The 9,645-nt window shown below is 28.7% G+C and overlaps 1 protein-coding gene across 2 annotated transcripts in view; it reads right to left on the reverse strand.

Annotated features, from left to right (window-relative positions):
• Positions 1 to 5,532: 5,532 nt before the first annotated feature.
• LOC145313218 (glycerophosphocholine cholinephosphodiesterase ENPP6-like) overlaps positions 5,533 to 9,645 on the reverse strand; it is a 42,578-nt gene continuing 38,465 nt past the window's right edge. For both annotated transcript variants that reach the window (XM_080152515.1, XM_080152516.1), the window contains exons 18-20: positions 9,625 to 9,645; positions 6,949 to 7,057; positions 5,533 to 6,535 (exon numbers count right to left, since the gene is read on the reverse strand). The exon at positions 9,625 to 9,645 is cut by the window's right edge and continues 86 nt beyond it. In XM_080152515.1, coding sequence (XP_080008641.1) covers positions 6,442 to 6,535; positions 6,949 to 7,057; positions 9,625 to 9,645 — 224 coding nt within the window. In that variant the 3' untranslated portion in view covers positions 5,533 to 6,441. The remainder of the gene's footprint in view (positions 6,536 to 6,948; positions 7,058 to 9,624) is intronic.

Consider the following 9,645-nt stretch of genomic DNA (forward strand, 5'->3'; position numbering starts at 1 on the left):
ATCTTTATCTTTTATACAGCTAGTGGATGTTTTAGTGATTAATTCTAGGAAAGCAAACAACAATTATTATCTTTTATGTGGGAAATTTTGTTTTCAAAGAGAAACAACTAAGGATAATTTAATGCAAACAAGTTGACATCATTGAATTAAAATGTTATAGATGTCACATTAAACAAACATTTTATATTATTAGTCATTTTATTTTAATTTGTTGTTTTTTAAAGATATATTTTCAATTATTTACACTATTTGCATCGTCAAAAGCCTCTAATGTCTATCTTTTTTAAATATGCAGGGTAACAACATACACAAAGCTTTTCTGAAAAGAACAACCAATTAATGTAGCTATTCTAAAACTAAATACTTTACTACTTTATGTCTCAGCATATCTAATATTCAATCATTCAGGATAATGATTATAGTGATTTTTAATTACATTTAAGTTAAAACAAATATTTAAAAATAATTCTAAAAGGTTCAAAAAGGTTCAAAAGACACAAAAAGAATAAAACATGAATGTGAAAAATGAGGAAGTATTGAAATTTTCTGTTGAGAATATGAAAATATTTTCTTTAAATTAATGGAAATTCAATTACATGTTGAAAGACTGACACAATTTCTTCAATATTTTAGTAAAATCTAATATAGGCTGATATCAATTTTCATTTTTGAACTCTTTTGTGCTGTAAAGTACAGAAAGTTGGCATGTCACATGTCTTGTAAACATGATTATTATTATACTTGTAAGTTCTCCAAATCTTTTTGAAAAAGAAACCTGTACTATTTTTAGCTATATAATTAAAACTATATGATAAATGTTGAATACATAGGCACAGCAATGGAAAAACGTGATTTTCATATTATGAATTTAAAGATGTTTTGAACAATATGATAATTAGGGTACGTCGATGCATAGGCCCCGCTTGGTTAAAGACCCCGCAGGGGTGCGGCACGGGGGGAAAATAACACCTATCCTTTACTTTTATTCATTTTACAAAAAAAACGTCATAAATTCATACAATATCAATTAACATCATGTACTAAAATTTTACGGAGGTATGTAATGGTAAAATAACTGAGAAAGTTATACATATCTTAAAATAAAAGTTTTCTTATATGATGGTACACCTAAGTCAGGATAAGAAGAAATTACTTCTACATAGATTCATAAATCTTGGATAATTTTCATTTAATTTTTATGTACATTGTACATTTAGTCTGTATATTTTTCATTATGACTGCAAATACGTATGAAAATATATTTTAAACTGTGATAATAAAAGTCATTCTAGAGGAAGGAACTAAATTTTGGTTTATTACTCGACTATATAAATATGATATATACATAAAGTTTTGAAAGGTAGTTTTAGCATGAATATAAACAAAAAACTTTATAACATAATTCACAACTTTATACAATTTTATTTTGAATAATGTGAATTATGTCTGTTTCAGTTGTTTCAATACTGTATCCCTTACTTTATTCTTAGAAATGTGTATCCCTATTTCTTCTGATCAGTCACCAAAACAAAATAACAAGTGACTGTCTAAAATCGAAAATTTAGTGACTGAATGGCAAGAACTAACTAAAGGATAAAATTTTTATTGGAGGAGGGGGTAAAAACTATATTTTTTCAAAACTGTTTGGGAGGTTTGTAGGTGATCACCCCCTTAGCCCCCCTTACCTTAAATTAGTGTATTCTATTAACATTTATTTATTTATAAAAATGGAATAATACAAGGCACTGGTGTTGAAAAGAGACTATCCAAGGAAAGACACACAACTCAAAAGTAGAAAAATATTTTGATTAGTCATATCTAATCCTTGTCAACTTTCTATAGTTCTAATTTGTACAAAAGTTTGTTTTAAAACTCATAATTTATAAAACAAAAATACAACTCTAAGAGGCGATTAGAAGGTGTTGACTTGTTTAACTTTAAAAAAAAATGTTTACTCTTTATATTGTTAAATCAGGACCAAAATCTTTTCTGTTTGAAAATATGAGACAAATAAAAAGCTGAATTTTATTAATCTGAGGATATAGGAGAAAAACCTTGACCCATTAGAAAATCTCAAAAGAAATTGTATAGAAAAAACTGTATTGAATTGAATTATCAATGTTTAGCTTATTTGTATAAAAAAGAAATAATAAAAATAGAAGGTTAGAGTATTTTGATATATTGAGTTGGACTATGTATTTTAAATTAAATTTTTTTGGATTAATAGGTAAAATATTTAATAACAAAAGTTTATTACTGCTACCTACTTATTGTCCACAATGGATTACATGATACAAATCTGTTGGTCCAAATAAAAACATTGTAAAGTTATGTTTCAAAATGTTGTGACCATATACATAAATCCATTATGTAATGCCAACCCTTCTTCACTTTCGAATTGCAAACTTGCAACATCATATCTTATGCAAATTATTTCAAAGGGGTTCATCAAAACCCAAAAAGTTTACCAAACTGGTTTTTATCAACCATATATTTTAATAAACGTATTTATATTAAAAAATGGCTTGCAGTAGCAAATAGTTATGATAATAATTCAGTATATCATTTATATGGTTTTGAATTGTCATTTGACCAAGACTAAAACTCTTACCACTTTAGCATAAATGATATGACAACGCTTTCAGTACTTTTTAAAGATCTCGCTTAACTTACACACAACCAAAATTTTTTGTGTATATTTTGTAATTTTGCAAAAACACTTTATTGTATACATATATTCTGGTTAGAATTGTAACAATTTACACTTGACCTATATATATATTTAGAATTTGTATGCTTATTTGTATTGCATAGGGTAGCTAGGAGAACATTTTTAAACTTTAAGCAACAATAAAAGGATTAATATACTTGCACATGTAATAAATTAATAAATACTAGCGGCTACTTCCCTAGAGGCCTCCAGAGGCACTTAAGGAGGTGGGAGTTGAATTTGGATAACCCAATTTCTTATTTTAGATTTTAAAAGGAAAAAATTTTGGGGGGAAGATGTTTTATTTTTTTGGGGTGGGGTATTTATTTCTAGGGACAATTTCTCTTGGGAGATTGGATATACTCTCCCCGAGTATAGTTATAAACCTTCCTTGGGCCTATAAGAAGCTTCGTTGTAAAGGAGAACCATATAAGTTCAACGATTAGTGAGATCCTTTGCTACAAGCAGAATCTACAAAAACAATCATTGCCTTTGTATGGCAGGTGTCCTATGTAAGTCCATCCTAACAAATGGTAACTAACTGTTAGTCTTAGGGAGGGAGGGGACAATGGGCTGTTTAAAACACTAGTCCCCAAAGTTTTATAATAACGTTTTATTATTCGTTAGAATAACTTTAAGTACATTGATTGGTTGGTTCATTAAGTTTAGTGTGCAAACATTTTAACTTATAATTTTACTATAAAGAAGGGGTAATTTTGTGTATAAGTGTTGGGAATGTGCATCAATTTATCGGACATTGTCTTATCCCTATATATCCCTGATAAGTCGAAGAGTAGATGATAACTATTTTTGGGAAACAACGCATTTCGTAGGTTTGTACTATCAGCCTAGAACGATTTTATCCAATAAACACCCTGAAAAATCTTTAAAAAAAGAATTACCCAATGCTACCCTTTGTTTTGTAAACTTTAAGTTTGAATACATTTCAATGCCCCTGTCTCAAATAAAATTTAAAACCAAACCTCAACAATAAGAACCAAAAATTTTATGATTGGTTTTTTTACTTAAAGACTTTTATTCTTATTGGTATATTACGTTATAGCTAGTAACATTTTGTATAATAATCTATTCCGTAATAAATCTTTCATAAATATTATGCTTAAAAGTTATTCATTTAGGTAAAGCAGCTTTCATCAAGATGGAATATTGCCCAAAACTAATATAAAAATATATTAAATAAAATAAAAACCTCAAGCATTACTCTTTGACTGCAACTGCTATTGACAGTCTAACCTTGGTCATGTAAACCAAATCTTTTGTAGTGTGAAAATTTGTGTGATATGGGAGTGAGTTTATTTGTGTTATGAGCTGGGTTGGCACTTTTAAAGTTTCATTTCAATTCACAAGCTTGAAGTTTACTGAGTCTGGATTATTTGTATTTTCAGTTGCACTATTACTTTTTTACTGGGATATTTCAAGGACGTCTCTTGGCATTTGAAAATAGTCTGCAACCTTTGCTAAAGCTTTAAAAGAAGCTCCAGCTACCTAAAATTTGGTCTAGGCTTGAAAATTAAGGAAGTTACTGACTTAGAAAAGAGAAAAACTGACTATTTCACAACCCAACTGGGCAGTAACATTCTTGGGTGAAGGTTTAGCTAATGCTCATAAAACAACGAAAGATAAAAAAGGAGTCAAAAAACTTTTAAATTATAAATTCTTGATTTTTGTTTTATTAATTTTCTTGTTTTTAAATAAACAAATAAGTTTTTGTTACCTAATTTATGAAATACTTGTAAACAATAAAAATATTTAGGAATTTGAAGAATATGGAAGAATAGTTTTCTTCAAGTTTGATATCACTGTTTATCCTGGCAAAAATAATTTATTTGCAAATATTTGCAGCAAAAAAAACTTATAAAAAAGTGATGTAGGGATGGATAATGGATTATTGATTAATTTTCCTCCTAATATATATGTTCTATTTCTGTCTTTAATAGCTAGTAAATATTGGGAGAAGGTTGGGTAGTAGAATAAATAAATCACCAATGTCCTAATCCTTTCTGTTATAATGTATATTAAAAAAGAATCTTTTCAGTTATTAATACAGCAACACAATACAAAAACTTTTTTGTCAATAAAGAATAATCTATAAAGTTTTATTGTTCATCTGAATCAAATAGTTTTTCAGGGATTAGGAAAACTCAATGTTTCTTCAAATACTGTTTAGCTAAATTGCTCTGTCTTTTCTGAAAGCATTTGATGGTTTAAATTCACAACATTACATTGAAAAAGTGTTTATGGCTGATATATCACCTTATTTTTCAAGATATTCACGCTGGCATTATGTCCATCTTTATACTTCTATTAATGACATTTTTTTCATTTTGGATAAAGTCACCATAAGGCATTATTTTCAGATTTTCCATTGACCTGTTCCTTCATCCATGAATTATATATCAGATGATAGAGATTGGAAATCTATAATTTAGAATGTTTTAAGGTCACAGATGTTTTAATAACGTTCATAAATTACTGAAATAAGATAATGTTAAAAAAGAAACACGAAGGTTTCCTAGCAATCAAAATAGAGCTTGGATTTCTTAAACTTCATCTTAACTTTTTTAAATATACATAAAGGAGCACAACAATTTTTAGAAATATTTTTGCATGCTGCTATACATTTCAAGTAATTGCCTTGTATATTTGTCAATTTAAACAATGGCATTGCCATTAAGTGTGCTTAAGCTGCAGAATAGGTTTGACAGCTGATAAGACCAATACTGTTTGACCTAAGGTGACTCAATATACTGAAAAACCGCTGCTGCCGACCCTAGTTTATACAGGAAAAAAATTACCAAATATTGTAGGGGGGTTGTACATTATTTATTTGGAATCATATGTTTCAAGTACAAAAATACATACATTATAATAGCATTAAACAATTTTACTGGGTTTTAAAGGGTCACTTTAAAAATAGTTTTGTGCTAAATCTACAAGTTATGAACAAATTAAACTCATTAAAATCAGATGATTCAATTTTAACTTTACACATATTGATGACCATTTTCTTACTTTTAAAGAAGACCCTGTAAATATAACAAAATAACAAATATTATACAGAATATGATCAAAGGATCCTAAAATAACATTATGAATAACATCACAATAATAGTAGTCCAAAATTATTTTGCGATTTTTTTTGTAGAAAAGAAAAATTTAAAATCTTTTTTTAAAATTGTTTTATGCTTTTTTCGCTCATTTCTGTCTTTTTTGGTCAGAATACATGATACACAAAATAATTTTATGACATAAATTTAGTTTTTTTTCTGCAAGTATTATTATACAAGATAAAAATGTATTATCTAAAAATACTTGGAAAATATTTGCATTTAAATTTGAGTATAAATATTTTGTTGAATAAACAGAATCTTGAAAATTTTGGTGAATTGTTTAAGAATATCTTTCAATTTAAGTTTTGTAGAATTTTAAACACTGGAAATTGTTTTGAATAAACTTGGCTATCCTCTCCTTCATCTCTTTATATTTCTTTATTTATCTACTTCTCTCTCTCTTTTTATCTCTCTAATCTCTTTGTTTATTTGTGAAAATAATTATGTTTAAGAAAGAAGAGTTATCACATTATTTAAAATCCTGGTAAAAATAAACTATATTTAAAATTTAAACCAGTTTACTGGGATTTCTACAAAAAAAATTGTGAAGGTTGATTTTTTTTAAATTGAGAAATAATTAAATTGATTGAGAACTTATGATCACAATAAAAGAAGGGACATTGTTAAGGTTAACATCATGATAGGTAGAGAGGTATAGGATTCAGCTCCACTTAGCATCAGCATCCCCTTCACTCTGAAAATATAATAACAATTATATAAATATTTTAATAAGGGGCTCTTGTGTGTCTTTTTTTTAAAGCAAACAAAATAGTTTTTTATATTTCTACACGCTTTATTTTTTTAGATTATGAAATATGCATCTTTCACTCACACGATTATATCATTGAAGATTATATGTAAGTGGTTCTAAGGAAAATTGTCAAGTTAAAAGGTTTACCGCATTCGATCATAAAGAAAACATCTGAATTTTTGTGTTGAGTGCTTAGATTAAAATTTTTAAAGGGTAAAAAGAAAACAAATGAATAAGAAAAATTAGTTAGTATTAAACATACATTCATCTTTTGTTGAAACTACATGGTAGAAGAAAGATCTAAATTTTAGGAAACTAAACCATTTTACATATAAGAAATTAACAAATATATTCACCTGTCCCAGACACCATCATGTGGGTTAGGATCAATTTGCAGGAGGAATGTCATCAGTTGGTAAATATCTACTATCTCCAGAGGTTCAGTGGTGTAACCAGATTTGAAATCTAAAAATAATAAGATCAGATTTGATGAAACATACACATTTTAAGTTTTAAAAGGAAATTAAGAGGAAAAAATTTTTTGCTAAAATTTACAAATTAAGATTAGCTGCAATAATGTAAGTCTTCAATAGCATACAAATTATGATCCTTTTTTGAAAAAAAAGAGAAAACGCTTTATTACAAATGTAGGCCTGTAAAAAAAAACAGATTTTTATATAATGCTTTGCGTGAATTTGAACCTTTATTGTAAAGGTACCAAAAAATGTGATAAGTGAATTTGTAGATGACTTTAAGATCACTTCCTGGAAATATTAGTTATATATTGTATCACATTCAATTTAAGATAATGTTTTATAAGACATAACACACAAGATATGAGATGATATATTAAATTATGTAAACAATGTCTTCATTTCAATTTCAATGCAAAATTTGACTATCAAATAAAAACAAAGTTACAACCACTTTAGTGTCTGTACAATACTGTAAATTATTTTTTGTAATATTTTGTAATATTGTGTAATATAAACTTTAATATCTCGAAAATATCGAACTTATTTTTCCACCCTGTCAAATTTATCGTCCATTGTTCAATATTTCATGTCTTTTATTTTAAACCTTCTAAGTATATTTTTACCCGCGACAGTTGCTTTTAGCACATCCGCTCGTCTTCAGGGAGGTGCTAAGTACGAAACCAGGCTCAATACTGCGTCATTACGATGAAAATGATATATGATCCTGCTATGTCAGGTGCGCATCATTAATAGACAGAGTAGGTGGAATGCCTTGGCTCAAAAAAGGCGCAACTCGTTACCATGCTCAGTTAGGACTTCCAGACAAACGTCGTGCAATCAAAGAGTTGGGTGCCTGTTTGGAATTACTTACATTAAAGTTTCATGGACAGCAGCCTCGCCCGTATGAGGTAATTGATACAGTTAGGGAGTTGAATCCATTTTTATAGAAGCAGAAATATAATCTATGATAATGGTTTGGACCCTCTAAAACTGTAATCTACCTTTCCACTTTCCCCTCTCTTGGTGAAGATATCTTCTACGCCGATACGATTTTTGAAATGTAATATTCTACTTTCCCCTCTCTTGGTGAAGATATCTTCAACGCCGATACGATTTTTGAAATGTAAGATTCCACTTTCCCCTCTCTTGGTGAAGATATCTTCAACGCCGATACGATTTTTGAAATTTAAGATTCCACATTTGCCTCTCTTGGTGAAGATATCTTCAACAAGAGAGGCAAAAGTGGAATCTTATATTTCAAAAATCGTATCGGCGTTGAAGATATCTTCACCCAGAGAGGGGAAAGTGGAAGGGTAGATTACAGTTTTAGAGGGTCCAAACCATAATCATAGATTATATTTCTGCTTCTATAAAAATGGATTCAACTCCCTAACTGTATTATTTAGAATTGATATTTGCTACATTGTATTTGTATATTCCTCTCTATCTAAACCATTTTTGTCTCCTACTCCTCTAACCATCCCCTGTGCTCCAAGCACCCCATATAGACATTGTGAAAACAAGGTTTTGCATAAAACAGTATAGCCTATGAAAGATATGCTAATACAAAAGATTTATTAATCACAGACTAATTATAAGCAAATATTTTACTTTTGAAACTTCATTTGTAAAAAGAAGCTTCTTACGCCATTAAAGTAGATGCTATTAGAGGGCCTTTTTAGTCAAAGCTATTTTTTTCTTTTTTATTCATTAAATTAAAATCCATTTCTCCTTTTCTTTCTTTTTATATCAATATGATACATTTCAAATATTATACATCTACTCATCTATAACCGTTTTTAATCTTGGTAATTCAGGGTCTTTCTGTTACATTCATATTTTTTTGTGCTCTACTGTACAGAGGGAAGGCAATTTAAAAGTTTTTATGAATACATCTTGTGTGTCTCAATGAATATTGGCCTAAACTGGGGTACACATTTGTCGAAATGCCCCGGTTTTAAAGAATTAGATAAATTTTTAGAAGGACATTAGTAAATAGGGAATCCTTTGATGATAAGGAATAAATTTAATGAAAGTTTAACCTCATAATTCTTTTATAGTAAGTTTGTTCATAGATTTAGTTACCTAATTCCACATTAATTGTATCTAATAAGTTTACAACTTTTTTTTCTCTGGGGCATTTTTATCTCTTTTCTTAAATAAATGTTCTTTTTTTAGAGAAACTTTATTTGTGTGTATCAAAAGGTTTATGCAGATAAATGGAGTAAAATATAGCCTTATAAGGAAAGAACCCCGCATGGGAAGGCCTAATAAGGGTAAAACTAGGGGGGGGGGGGGTCCATAGGCCGAAAATAGGTTTTGGTTAAAACATCTTTGTTTCTCAATGGTCTATATTTCAATACAATTATGAAAGGACACAAATAATAGGTTCTAGTTGAAACTGAATATAAAAGGCATTGCCATATACTGTTTTTTTATGTATATATATCGAATCAATGAAGACATATTAACAGTAGGTACAGACACACAGACAGACATACATCCTTTTACTTTATTATAGGAATTATTTTTTTTTGGTAAGTTTAAAGAGTGTACCTGGTCCCCAGGCGAAGCCGA

This window comes from Acartia tonsa, chromosome 3 (assembly GCF_053477335.1).
Source record: "Acartia tonsa isolate MP-2025a chromosome 3, ASM5347733v1, whole genome shotgun sequence".
NCBI lineage: Eukaryota > Metazoa > Arthropoda > Copepoda > Calanoida > Acartiidae > Acartia > Acartia tonsa.